At 36.6% G+C, this 14,941-nt stretch overlaps 1 protein-coding gene across 2 annotated transcripts in view; it reads right to left on the reverse strand.

The window, feature by feature from the left end:
* Positions 1-2,115: 2,115 nt before the first annotated feature.
* Positions 2,116-14,941, reverse strand: part of LOC140145027 (ribulose-phosphate 3-epimerase-like) — a 30,017-nt gene continuing 17,191 nt past the window's right edge. For both annotated transcript variants that reach the window (XM_072166816.1, XM_072166817.1), the window contains exons 3-8: positions 14,793-14,869; positions 14,275-14,306; positions 12,455-12,562; positions 11,221-11,355; positions 8,423-8,509; positions 2,116-6,987 (exon numbers count right to left, since the gene is read on the reverse strand). In XM_072166816.1, coding sequence (XP_072022917.1) covers positions 6,865-6,987; positions 8,423-8,509; positions 11,221-11,355; positions 12,455-12,562; positions 14,275-14,306; positions 14,793-14,869 — 562 coding nt within the window. In that variant the 3' untranslated portion in view covers positions 2,116-6,864. The remainder of the gene's footprint in view (positions 6,988-8,422; positions 8,510-11,220; positions 11,356-12,454; positions 12,563-14,274; positions 14,307-14,792; positions 14,870-14,941) is intronic.

Raw genomic sequence — 14,941 nt, forward strand, 5'->3', positions numbered from 1 at the left:
TGAGAATAATTATTTCAGTGCAATGCTTCTTTTGCGCGCCAACTGCTGTGCGATTTGTACACCACGCTCTTTTACGCGTCGCGTCACGCTCGCGTGTGGCGCAAAGCATCGACCCCCGATGCCACAGATTTGGTTTGTACTTCTAAGTGGACAGACTGTAAAAGCGGTGCTTTCGTATGATTGTAGTGATCTGTTGTTTTATCAAGGATCTTATGAAGCTGTGGTGGTATGCTGGGTCCATTTGATGCGGAGAATCTTCCTTTGGCATCTAATATCAAATGCATCTAATCTGGACTCACCTCATTCAGTGAGGGTCCAGCATTCAGAAGCATATAGAAGGGTAGAGAGAGCGCAGGAACTGTAGAATTTCATCTTGGTGTCCGAGTCTATGTTGATATACCGGTCCTTCCACACCTTCTCAAGTTCTTTAAAAGCACCCGATGCTTTGCCAATCCTATGATTGAGCCAATAATCAAGCTCCTTAGCATTTGATCCATTAGCACTACTACAGTATGCTCCCAGATACTTAAGGCTACTTGACTACTGAGGCTGCTTCTTCCAAGTCATCAGCGATCTTGCTCATCCAGGTCTTTTTGTCATTTCTTGAGCAAGTTCTTGTCTGCCTGTTGTGTTCACAGTATAAGCAACTATCCATTGCTGGTTTGGCTGCCTTTCACTTGTCAATAAGCTCTTTTGTCTCGGTTGAGATCCAATCTGCCTTCTTCTTTCTGAATACAAGGTTTTCTATTGATGCTCTATTTACGGTATCAACAAATACCTTCCACTTTTCATCAACATCAGCGTTAGCATCTCACATCGTCATCATCCCTATATCTTCGTGTTAAAAATTGCCGTGATAGTACAGCGAATCCTCTCGTTTTTTAACAGCTACGCATCGCGATTTTGTTCGAAATAGGCCGAGCGACTCAGGCTAAGCATACCATGACTATCATATGAGATACCACAGTGTTTCTATATTCTACACATTATTACGATTTGTGCATGCTCTAGTACCCCATATGATGTTTCTATTACAAGAAAAAAAATTGTTTTCAGGTAAAAGCAGGGTTTTGTTTCCAGTACACTCACCGAAAAGCAGTACACTAATGAGCGGGGCCTTCCAGCTTGCTGTGGATATCTTTTACTGCATTTTTAATGTAAAAAATTTGAAATCCAATGTAAAAATTGAGATATATTTAATTTTGAGAAGGACAATTGTATAGGTATAAAGGAACGCGTTTAGCCCATTTAATTAAGTTCCAGGTGCACCTCCTATAACACAATGCATATATGTACACTTTCTTTATCTGTGTCAATAATAGAATATTGATTTCAACCGAGTATTGAGCTGTATGGAAAAAAAATATTTATAATACAGGGTGTTGACACAGGAGGGTGAAAGTGCATAGGAACAATGCCGGAAACTACGTCACGCTATTGTTCGACCTAGGCTACATGTTTTTTAACGCATGCGTGTTCGTCAATACAGCTTTAGTCTCCTCCACCTTCGTAACACGGTACGTGGAGTGTCTGGAATCACACTGACGGCGGAGGAGCCTGAATACTAGCTGGTCAGACAGTTTAATTTTATCAAGCATATAATACCTGAACAATCACCGTTATTTGATCGATTTACTACAGAATATATAAATAATATATATATAATAATATATAAATCCCAGTGGAGGGGGGGTCAAAGTGAAATTTTCGTTTTTTGGCCAAAAATTCCATATTACTTACAAACTTTTGGGGGGAAAATCAGTGGAGGTGTGCAGGAACATGACTCAACATGTGAGTATACTTCTATTGGGAAAAATGAAGTGATTTGCGAAAAAACAGGAAAAACCAACTTTGAATGTGATTGGTCAGAAGCCAATAGCGACTGCTTGGTTACCATGGCAACGGTTTTATTACCTTCATAACATGGCCAACATATCCCTACATAAGCACAAACTCACTTGAGATTGTATCATGAAAGGTTTTGGAGATATTTGCAAAAATGTTGGAATTCATGATTTCCCTAAACCTTGCCTTTCGAACCACCCGAACTAATAAAATACAATTACTCCGTAAAACAAATTTTCAAAGTCTTATTGAATAACACAACTGAACAGGTTTTAATTATTTCCATTCACATTTATTAGATATTTTACACACTGTCTTTGAAGTCTCTCTTATCCAGATCCCCATAAGGCACTTTCTGTCAACTGTACGTTAACTCCCTGAGCACTACCTGCCGATCTAACATTGCCCCTGATTGGTCAATTACATGATATCTACATTTTAATCACCAATCAGAATGGAGCTTTGCAAATAATTCACCCAATTTTTTTTTTGCGTGGTGAAATTATTCTAACAATGTTGCTGATTGGTTCAATTGAAATTGAAAACTTCTTTTTGACCAATAGGCAAGTAGTTCTCATGGGGTTAAGAGAATGGAATGGGGAGGTTAACTTGTTGTTAGTCAGCCAGTACAGGTTCATACAGGGATTACAATCAATACATCCTAATGGATACTAAAGAGGGAAACCCTGCTTTAGGGGGTACTGACTCAGTACAAATTACCATACGGGATGTGCCGCAAACATGGGTAGCATTTTCTGATGATCCTTTTTCTAGGCCAATTTTGATGAACAGGTGCATCCTTTTTTCAAAATTTTCTGATTTTTATCCGGCAAATAGCCCAATTTTGCCTCAATGTAGCCAAAATTTCTCCACAATTTGAGGGAAAATTTGTAAAAACTGAGACAATTTGGGTACAATTCTGCCAAAATTTGTGACTTTTGGTATACCGATAGGTCCAAATTTCTTGAAAAATTAGTATATTGATGTGTCCACTTTTAAATTCTCAGCGGCACTCCCATACCCAAACCAAACGAGAGTACCCCCCGGAGTACCCTCGCCCCCGCCGAATCTATGCCCAAGCAACAGAGAAAAGACATTCTGCTTTTGTTGTGGTGTCTTTGTGATGTACAAATATGTGACCTGCTACCTGCTGATGAGTTGATGTTCTTTGTTTGTTGCGCACCTGTACAAGCCAGTAGTATGTCCTTCATAAAGGACATGCATACATACTATTGGCTTGAACAGGTGCGTGTGAAACAAACACCAATGCAGCAGCCAGGATGTCTCGAATTTGCCAACTTGTGACTTTACGGCGCTTATTTTGTGGTAGCAGGTCACATATGAGTATCATCATGAAGTGAAAGATGAAATGCCTCATTTCAGTACGCATGATAAATTAAACACTTCATATTTCATCAAAGACAACATTTCTACATCGCAGGAATGTCAGACAGTTGACATTTGATGTTTACTCTGTTCATTTGGTAATAGGCTATTTATACATAGTTTATAGGCTGATGAAGCATGTTCAAGCATCAAAGCAAAACTTGTACAAACCATTGCGACATCAAGGTGCATGATTGTGTTATATTTGGCTTTCTTTCACCAACCTACACTGGATTGCAGATGTTTTTTGAGGGGGGGGTAAAAATATTAATCTTTTTGTCAAATGAAACATAGTGTAAATCCTTCAGTTTGTAAGTAAAAGTCCAATTTTTATATTTGGGAAATTTTGGGAAAAGGAGGCAAAAGCATACAATTGTGCATATTTTTGTTCAATTGCAAACACAAAAATGCATACCAAGTCTGGAAAATGCCAAGATTTTACACTATGCTATTTTATGTTAATATCTATTAATTGGTTTTAGAAAAAAAAATGTGCTACTAATTCAAGTACAAAGACTTAAAGGGGTACTACACCCTTAGTCAATTTTGTGCCTATTTTTGCATTTTTCTCAAAAATTATATATGTATATTATAGGAGCAAGGACTAAAACTACTGTACTGAAAATTCGGCAACTCAAAGCAAGTAGTTATTGATTTATTGATCAAATATTGGTTTTCCCTAATTTTTGACTGTAACTCCACAACTGTTTTCTGTGCTGAAATAAAATTTCTAGTGTAGTAGTTGTAGTCCTTGCCCCTATAATATACATATCTTACTTGTCCCCAATGCGCTATACATGTAATTTTTGAGAAAAATGCAAAAATAGAAACAAAATTGGGCAGGGCTGTAGTACCCCCTTAAGGGTATACAATGTATTGTTGTTCGAAGCAGCAAAAAAAAAATGTAGTTCACAGCATCTTGCGAATGGTAGTGAGCTTAGGCTGAAACAACAACGCCTTTGTAAAACATACATAACTCATTAATAACAATAAATTAAGCAAGTTTTCAAAGTATATGATTTGTAGAATGAACTTTTGCAAAACACCAAAGTGTTATTTTTCAATAATGAAAATCAATTTTTTTGGCTGCTTCGACCAATAATACATCGTATACCCTTAAATTGGACTTTGTTCAAGTATTTAGGCTTGATTGTCACAGCATACAAAAACATAGCTCTAGTATAGAGCCTCTGCCACTGCCCAACAGCACAAGTAATTATGAGGTCTGTACTACTACCATACCATGCACAAGCAATCCGAGTTTGGCACTATGCGCCTCTATCTTCACCCCTCTGTGCGCATGACAGTGCTACACACCTATACTGTTTGCACATCGTGATCCCAGGTAACTGACCAAGTTCTAACAAAAACACCCTAAACACACATGTTTTAGCTTTTATTTTCAAACATTTGAAATAATACCATTTTACTTTTATTGCCAGTTAATTCCAACTAAAGGATTAGGACTGAACTGTTTTATTTGGCAAAAACATGATTTATTTTTAATCCAACAAAATTAGTACTGTATTTTTCTGGAATCGTGAGTAGACAATGGAATATTTCAGTTTTCATCTTGTTTTGGCAGTTTATAATGCAAGATTGACAATCCAATTATTGCTCAATATATACACAACTTGTTTACATTTTATGTCGCTTACTATCTAATTTTGTAGACAGCAACAGAAAGAGTTGTAATGGTTCTTTCATCAACGCCTAAAAAAATATTTGTACTGTCCTTTTCCGACCGAAACAAAAAATTCCAAAAATTAGGTCATATTTTATTTCATATTTGAATTTTTCAAATATTTGGTATGAAATTGAATACCTGAGTGGAAAATGGGCCCAATTCCAATTTTTTACAAAAATGAGTTAGACCCAGCATTTTATTGCCAGCAGATTGTTCTTCCTTGTGTGTGAAAGATGAGCCAAAATCTACTCTCTAAATAGTCTTCAAAAAACAACCTGTACCGTTGCCATGGAAACATCATATAAAATTTTGAGTGCATGTAATATTGTATGTTCACGTATTAAAGTTCCCCTGAAGATGAAAACATATATCTGCCTATAAAATTTTTCCAAATATTAAGTTTTTTCTTAATATCTCAAAAACAGTTATGATGGAGTTGGGTCCTTCTTCCACTCAGGTATTCAGTTCACAAACTGTTTAGCCTGCTTGTAATTCCTACCACACAACATATATTAAAAATAAGCCTGATTAACCTTATAGATCATTGTTTACAATCATATTTTGGGGCAAGTTTGTGTCAAAAAAATTAACATATTTTGTTGCAAAATGAAATAAAGAAATAAACAACCAACCAACCAACAATCAATTGTGATCAAGCCATCAGCCTCGATGGCGAAAGCTCAAGCCATAAGTAATAATATTTATGGGTTTGTCAAACAAAATAAGATAAAATATTGATGCATCTGTTTGATACATGTACTTCATACAATGTGCACTCACCAGAGTATAATACTTTTGTACAAATTCACTTTATATTTTATCATGTCTATTCTCAAGTCTTGAATTTAACAAAGATCACCTCTCTACTCACATTGAGTAGCATTGTATAGCAGGGTTAGCCTTATAAGAGGTTCCAAGGTCCACTGCACTTTTCACCACAAAAATGTGACTTTTGTGCAGTTTAAGGTTTGAAATGCATTATTGTTACTGCTTTATGTGGCAAAATGGCGGGTGGGACCAGGCTCAAACAAAATGCTCAAGTCAGGCTAAAAAGCCTATGTGACACGATCTGGTCCATGGGGGCCAAAATTGAGTTACTGTACTTATTACACTATACATACAATAGGCTATCATTTACTGAAAACACCAAAGGTTTAGCATACTTGGTTCTAAAGTTTTTTGATGCCTATTTTCTTATGTATTTTATTGTTTTTTACTCCAAGTTTTTACCTTGATCTCAGTTTCAAATTTGCCGCCTTTAGCCCCCATTGACCAGATTGTGTCACATATAAGCATGCTCGCCTATATGGAAAGTGAAGCGAGATATTGATTTGAAGACAACGAACAAGGAAAAGAAGGCCACTCCCAACAATCAAGTGAACAATTTTACTGTTGGACTTTGGGTCAGTGATGATGTAACAGGATTAATTATCATAGTAATTGATGAATAAAATTTCTGAATAGATCGCCCTGCACTACAACATTCAAGCGGTACCTATGCATTGAACCATAAATATCAAAGAAATGCTAATCACTTGCACCTGTAAGATTAGAACTCTGAAAAGAGCGGTATTGTATTCAATCTATGATTGCAGACATACACAGGTGATGAGTGCAACCTGCTTGTAGTGCAGGGCAATCTATTAAAAAACTATTCATCTATTGCTATGGTAGTTGATCCGATTATTACATAAATTCGACAGCGAATACCAATGTTCACCTTATGGATATGTGACTTTTGCACTTATACCACATATACAGTTTATAAATTCCATATTTGAAGCAGTAAAGTAGGTATCACCCCACACCACTTACACTTTCATCTAGGGTTACTTTACATGTAAACACAACAAATACCACACATTGATCCCTTTTTGAAGTGCAACTTTACTTAAATAATGTTCTATTGAGTAGCAGTGTTCACCTTGAAGTAAACATCAAGTTGACTATCTTTCCAATTCGCCTTTCTGTATGTATTCCTGCACAGTTGAGCGGAGGTTATGTATTACTTGACGTGGGTTGTCACTTTTGACAACTGCTGTACCAGAAACTATCATGTTGGCGCCAGCCTGAAACCAAATCAATATTTATTAAAAGCTATTTATTTATTTTAAAGTGATCAGTAACACTAACAATCTATTATTTCAATATAACTAAACACAAACAATAATATGAATCAAATTCTGGACTCCCCAACGATTTTTTCAATAACGTTGCGACCCATCACCGGGTCTTCATACAACTGCGCAGCGACTTGACTGATAGTTTGGTCATCTGATGAAAATCAGAGAGGAAGTATAGTTTCACGGTGTGGTCCCAGGCGTACGATAGCAAGAAATGGACCCCTCCCTTCTTATTGAGTGCTGGCTGCTCGGCTCTTTCTCAAATGATTTCTTTCACTCCCCTCTCAAACCATCTCTCCTCCTTGTCGAAGATTTTGATGTCATCAGATTTGAATTGGTAGTCAGAGAGTTTTGAGTGGGCGAAGATTGTGGAGTCCTGGTTTTCTGAGCAGTCTCTGAGCAAGTCTCTGAGCAGTCTGATGAAGACCCAGTGAACAGGTTCCAACGTTATTAAAAAATCGTTGGCGAGTTCAGAATTTGATTTATATTAATTGCCTATTTTATACTACCGGATGACTCAATACATTCATAACCTTTAGGGCTCATATTGAAATACCCTACCACGCTTTCACACAGAAAGAAGGCAGGATTCCCCTCGCTAAGCACCCGCCTGAGGAAAGCTTGGTCATAAAACGGATGGAATATATGCATCAGTGATACACACTGCCTTTTGAAGTGGTCTGGTGACAAGGATTATAATAAAAGTTTATCAAAGACTGGCAATTTTATTGATTGTTAGAACCAATTGAACTAATCGGCTCATCGCACAACCCAGGAAAGCGCTCCCTAATTTAAGTGGCTAATTGCAGTGTTATAATCACACAGGATTTTAACAAAAGAAGGCTAGCACAGGAAAGCTGCAGGATGGTGCACACCTTCCTGTGTAAGGGAATTTCAATATGAGCCCTTACTAAACATATTTACACAAAGGATCTTCAAACCTTTATATAAGAATCATTTGTAACAGGTTGCAGCTTGACACTGGTCTGTACCAAGTGTTTCCACCTGGGTGATGAAACTGTCTAACCATTGAGAAGAATTTTGAATTTGTCCACATTATTAATGAGCTACACTCTAACTTCCAGAGAAATATGGTATTATCTTGCTCTGATTGACTTGTGCGCCCTGTTAAATGAGCGACATATGCTTTGATGAGCGCCGCTCTGCGTCAATAACTTCTTCGATTACTTCTTTGACGGCCAATCAGATTACCGGTCTGTTGCAATGATTGTCAGACGATTGAATTAGCCAATCAGGACCCCACTTTCATGTTTATGCTATGTACGCTCTCAAAATGTAAACAAGTGCCATTTTTCTCTGCTACCAAGTGTAAATTTAACAAAATTTAATTTGATGTATAACAAATCACATTGATACATACCTCTGCAGCAACATCAATATTAGCTGGTCCAACACCACCATCTATTTCAATGTCAAGAGATTTGTACATGGACCGTAACTTTTGTACCTATAATGAAAAACAAAAGGCCATAACATGTTAAATGTAAATGTATTAGATTGTTATACTAGCTTTGACAACAATCTACTGCTTCAAATTTATTTATGATTTACAAAATTTGATTTAAGGTACAAAATGAGTCTCATACTAGTGAAATTAATTTTGAACACAGGTTTCTTATTGTCAGATATTTTTTTAACTACCATTTCTCAGACAGCCCTCTCAGAGTTATTTTGCTGAGCGCCTGTGTGCGGCATATAACATTTATGGGACCTCGTCCGAGGAATAGGCTGCGGGGTATACATTTTTTTTACCAAATCCGAAAATAATAATAATACAATTGATTTTCAAGGCTTGATTCCAGAGGGGCGTAAGTTAATAATGCAAACAGCCAAGCAGAAAAGAATGAATTCACGCGTACAATAGCGTACGTATCAATCTGAACTAGGGCCACGGACAAACCGCGGCTCATGAGTCATCCTATATGTTGCAGGGATAGGGAGGGGGCAACTATGATAGGACCATATGGGATGATAGGGGGCTTGATTGTGGGCAGCCGTTTTCGGCAATTTTGCTTCGGATTTTCTAAATTTTCAGTTTTTAAAATTATCCTGGATGATATCTATAAATCAATGCGTCTATTGGCTATAATAGGCCAGTAGGCCTATGTATAGCCTGATTATGCAATATATAGGCCTAGAACAATAACTACAACAACAATAACAAAACCAACAACCAATATTTTGTTAATCTAATTTGTAAAAATATATTCATAGGCCGCCTATTACTAATAGGCGCGGCCTATGAATATATTTACCTAAAATTCCTGAAAAAAACCCGGGCAAAAACAATAAAACGCTGCAGTCAGAAAGAAAGAAACGAACAAGAAAAAAGAAAAAAAGGGAGAGAAAAATAAAATAAATGGAATGGACCACATAGGGACTCGAACACGTACCAAAGTTTTGCAGCTCAAAACTATAGTATTATATAGGCGAACGTGAGTCCAACGCGCTAACCGATTGAGCCACTGAGGGACTTATGAAATTGATTGATCTCAAACTAACTATTATCGAATAGTGCATAACAGGCTCTTATGATAAACAAGCTCATTACCGCTGTAAATGTCGGAGGTATCGATGGCGAAAAACCTTGTTTTTTGCAAAAGTAGCTTAAATTTGGAGTGAAATTCAAATGGTAAAGTAAGCGACAGACATTTGAGAAATAATGTAGGCAGTTACAAATCAAAATTAACGTTCCACAATCCAGATATCGATAATGTAACATAACAGTGTTTTGTGGTACAAGATTCTCAATAAAATTTAATCCGTACTGTATTTGGTTTGTCCCCATGGCACATTATTTCTTTGGTCGATTTGTAGTACAATACAAAAAAGGAGAAAACAATCACTCCGCGTGGTTTTATACGGAGCGAACATTTGAAAAAAACTGCATGGAACTTGTTTTTGATCTTGTGAACATGGTGCGTAAAAATGATTTAAACAAAGGATTTTCAAACGGATTCTAAAAATTTGTATAAACACACAAAAATAATGTAAATATACGTCCATGCACCAACATTTGACTCACTGCGATATTTGATTACTGAGAAAACACGGTTTTAGTTAGAGAACAACTTTATACGTCTTTTATACGTTTTTTATACGTTTCTTTGTGTAACCTTAACCCAGAGGGTCTCAAGGCGCTTGACAAACTAAAAACCAAAGTACAGCATAAAAATAACAGGATTGTGAAAAAGTCCAGATCCAAATTTTCGGCAAAATCCAGACATGTTAATCTTTGTCCAATGTCCATACAGGGATGACAACCCATGCATTAAGGGGGAAAATGTTTCAGTCCTAGGAATAAGTGGCTTTGGCCACCGTCACTTTATATATGCCCTAGCAATGGAATATAAATACAGCAGAATTCCATCTACAAGCATATGCCATTAAATTTTTGACAAAAGAGACAAAGGGCAGATGGCCTCTACAAAAACATTACAATAGATCGGTCTTACAATAATACATGTTTGTACAGCTGCCTGTATCGGTAATAAAGTTCCTCAAACTCCAAATAGTGTTTTTGGAAGGTGTCTGCCTTTCATCTCTTTACTCTGGGTATTTGGTAATAGGCTATTCACACATACATGTAGTTTCTAGAAAGAGGACAAAAAAAACCTGTTCAACGGGCCCGACCACCCCATTTGTTTTTTGGAGAATTTTCTTATTCATTTTGCTAAAATAATGTAAAATCAGTTGTTTTGGGGCCAAAATTGATTTTGGTCGAAATGTTTAGAAAATATGTTGACACAAAATCTTGTTGTTGTTGCGCTTTGTAGCCACAGGAAAAAGTGATTTATAAATAAAGTAAGTTAAGTTAAGCTAAGCTAATCTTCAGATTTTGGTGAAATTTTTTAGGGTAATTTTAGCCTACTGAAAAATAAAATTAAAAAAAACAAACCACCTGACCAACTGACCCTACTTGAAAGGTCCGTCCGCCTGTAGAACAGGCGGATTTTTGTCGCCTAAGCACCAATGATTAATTGATAATAATCAATAAATCCGACTATCCAACAATATCAATATCAATTTTTTTGATCTATTGAGTTTTTTTGAAGAAAAAAGTATTGAAAAAATCTATGTCCCATCTTATTTTTCCACAAATAATTGCTTTTGAATTATAAATCTTACAAATTATTTAAGTTGTAAAGTGTAAATTACCTTTGACATCATATCTGCCATGAACTTCTGACCTCCAAATCCTGGTTCTACTGTCATCACAAGTACCATGTCTACATCTTCAAGATAAGGGAAGACTACATCTACTGGTGTACCTGGTTTGATACCTATTCCTGCCTGGAATGGAGAAGATGGCAAATATAAGCTTTGAAATTGAATCACTGCACAAAGTGTTCTAGCCACGCAGGTCGGGGATATCCGGCACAGAGTCTTCCCAACCGGCACTAAGCTTAAATATATTGGTCACCGACCAGCAACAAAAAATCTTTGAAATTACAAAAAATACGTAAGTTACAACCAAGATGTTGTGTTTTTTACCTGATCTGTGTAGGGAGATGAATTCCTCGGTGGTGTAGCTATGTGTAAGAAGGGAGAACAGCTGCACCACAGACGAATTCATCTCTTAATCTCCCTCCTTACACAAACTCACCTGCTAAAATTAGCCAGCACTGAAATTGTACTGGCTATAACTCTGACTGCACTTGTACAAAATATCTTGCCATACTTAGTTAGACTCCACCATAAGAGCTATAAATCTTTCGCATGTCAATTCAATATTTATATCTTCTGTTACGCATGAGTTAAATTTTCTGTTAAAGTTTTAGTTGAAGTGCTATCTCAGCAACTTTTTTGGTGCGATCACCATCGTGATCAACTTTTTATTTCCGAACTTCCATTCCATTGCTTTACTCTATTGTATCTATCTTCAGCTATCTGTGATCTTTATACGGGATAAGTCTCTAAGCCTGTGATTTTTGGGTAATTTTGTGTCCAGGTACCCTATGTAATTTACGGCCAGGGTACCCGGTACACGGGTACAAGTATCACCAGGGATCAAGTCAAAGTGGAGTGCAAAATTTGCACTTTTTTTTAATGGTCTCCAAACAATTGTATGAATGTAGCAATGATATTTATTGAAAATATATACCTGCAAAAATATTTAATGTAAACAAGTTAAACAACAGCTTTCTTTCAGATTGAACTCTGGAATCAATGTAATTTGTGGCTACTATAGACCACATGGACCAAGTTTACCAACTCACTATGGTACCACTCAATGTCCTTCCAGTATCAAACAGTGGTTTTTGTACCCGGGTATCACAATTTTTGAGCGGGACTCAATTCTTGATTTTCCCATGTATTACTAACAGTCTCTCAATCACCTTTGCTTCCCAAAATTTAAAAACATTTCGCAGGTCTTGTAGTTGGTACTTACTTTCATGCCAGCTTCTTTTATGAGTCGTATAACATTCTTAGCATCATCTGTTGCTTCTGCATGAAATGTGTACTGGTCTGCTTTAGCATCAGCCATGTCATTGATCCACTGCAAAAATAACATAATTATAGTGTACATTTGAAATATTTGTCAGAAAACAACATTTTAAGCTTCAAAGCTGGTAGGATCCATGAAAAGACACTTCAGTTTTTCCATTAAGTTACTCCATTGTCAAAAACAAAAGTCCTTGCATTTTATCTTGAAATATTTAAGGGATGGTATGTAAATGCCTAAAGCAGCGGTTCCCAAACTTTTTTACATGCGACCCAATTAACTTATTTATCACTATTATAGTGGTATATATCCGCAGATATCCAGTGGTGGAGGACGGGTGAGATCAAAGTTTGAGTCGTCAAGCTTCCTAAAACTTTGCAAATGCAAACAAATTGCACACAATTTGCAATGTTGCAAAATAAAATAAAAATGCAGCTTCACCTGAACATGTTCAAAACGAGCTTTACTACTGAATCATATATAGCGCAGGAACATTTTGAATTCGGGTACACAATGCAGCTCAAAAAAGCGATTTATAATCAAGGTTAGTCTGCCAATACCCTGAGAAACCAACCCAAATTTAAGCTATGAAAATGCAATGATGATTGATCTCTTGAACAAGAACTAGCATCAATGTGTGTATCTGAAAGTTATTATGAACTCATGTGCAATTCTGTTTGTTTTTTTGTTTGTTTGTATATGTGCGTGAATAAGTTGTTGTTTTTTTGAGGGGAGGGTGCAAGTTGCTCCAGGTCTGTGTTGTGGTCCAACTGTGCATGCAGGGTTTTCCATGGGGTTAGGGTGGTGGGGGGGGTTGTACTTGGGCTTTATTTTGGTCTGGCTGTGTTCAGGAATGGGAGAGTTTTGTGTGTGTAATATCTGGGGATGGATTTAGTTGGTTTTGGCAAGTTCATCCACCCTTTTTCATGTGTGTAGTATTAGGAATTTTAATGTTTTCTATTATAATAATTCTTAATGTTATAAATGTGTCTTTAACAAGTTTTAATTGTGTTTTGATTGTAAATCACCATGTAATTAAGCAATTTGGTTGTCATTGGGCTATTCCATTTGAAATCCACACTACCCCTGTAGAAGATTTTGGAAATATCTTTCCCAGGGGGAGTATGTTTTTCAAATGTAATTAGACAGGGTTTATCATTTTGAAACCTATACTTCCTCTGAATTATGGCTTTACCTATATCCTCCACAACTGTAGTGAGTATTTCAAATGGAAGTTATCCAACTGTTTATTCTAAAAAAAAACTCATACTCCATCTGTGGAAGACTTCAGCTAAATTTTCCACAGAGGTAGTGTGGATTTTAAATGAAATAGCCCATTTTGTGTGATCTGAATTAAGGGGGTACTACACCCCTGGCCAATTTTGTGCCTATTTTTGCATTTTTCTCAAAAATTATAGCACATTAGTGACAAGTAAGATATGTATATTATAGGGGCAAGGACTACAACTACTGCACTGAAAATTCAGCAACCCAAGGCAAGTAGTTATTGACTTATTGATCAAATATTGGTTTTCCCTCATTTTTGACTGTAACTCCACAACTGTTGTCTGTATTGAAATAAAATTTCCAGTGCAGTAGTTGCAGTCCTTGCCCCTATAATATACATATCTTACTTGTCACCAATGCGCTATAATTTTTGAGAAAAATGCAAAAATAGGCACAAAATTGGGCATGGGTGTAGTACCCCCTTAATGTACCTGAATATAATACAAGTTACATATAAAAGCCCAAGTCTCTACTCATACCTTTTCAGGGTTAGCTACCATCATATGCATATCTGAAATAACAAAAGTACAAGTGAAAGTTAACACAGGAAGTAATTGTTCCTAGTATCATAAGGTTGGTCATTGCAAGTTATTAAAACTATCCACATCTGATTCACTCAAATATATTGTCGCAAATTGTCAAATATACTACAAATTTTTCTTTTCAAGGTGCGGTGAGGGTGAGGATGATATGTGATTTCCAGATTAAATAACATGGAGAACAGAAAACATGGAGCAAAACGACAATCACAAAATAACACAATTTATTAATAAAAAACGAATCCTAACCATACAGACTACAAAGACTGCCACCTTATTTGAAAGTCTTGTCATGTCCTAAAACAATTGATCAAGCGGTCTTGTTAACAAAACAACAGAAAAGAGAAGTTGTGCTGCAATTGACTGGCCCACACTGCTCTCACATGACAGTCGACCCAGCAACAACACTGACCAATCGGGGAGTAGTCACGCAGGGATGCAAAGGTGCTTAAACTTACCAAAGAAAGCGGTGGGAATTTTCTTCCTAAGACACTGAACTACTGGATGTCCAAAGGTCAGGTTGGGTACAAAATGCCTGCAATATATTGATTCAAAAAAGCAAACAAAAATCAATTTCGTTCATCAACTTGAAGGCTGCTTAGACGAC

Source organism: Amphiura filiformis, unplaced genomic scaffold (assembly GCF_039555335.1).
Source record: "Amphiura filiformis unplaced genomic scaffold, Afil_fr2py scaffold_118, whole genome shotgun sequence".
Classification (NCBI taxonomy): domain Eukaryota; kingdom Metazoa; phylum Echinodermata; class Ophiuroidea; order Amphilepidida; family Amphiuridae; genus Amphiura; species Amphiura filiformis.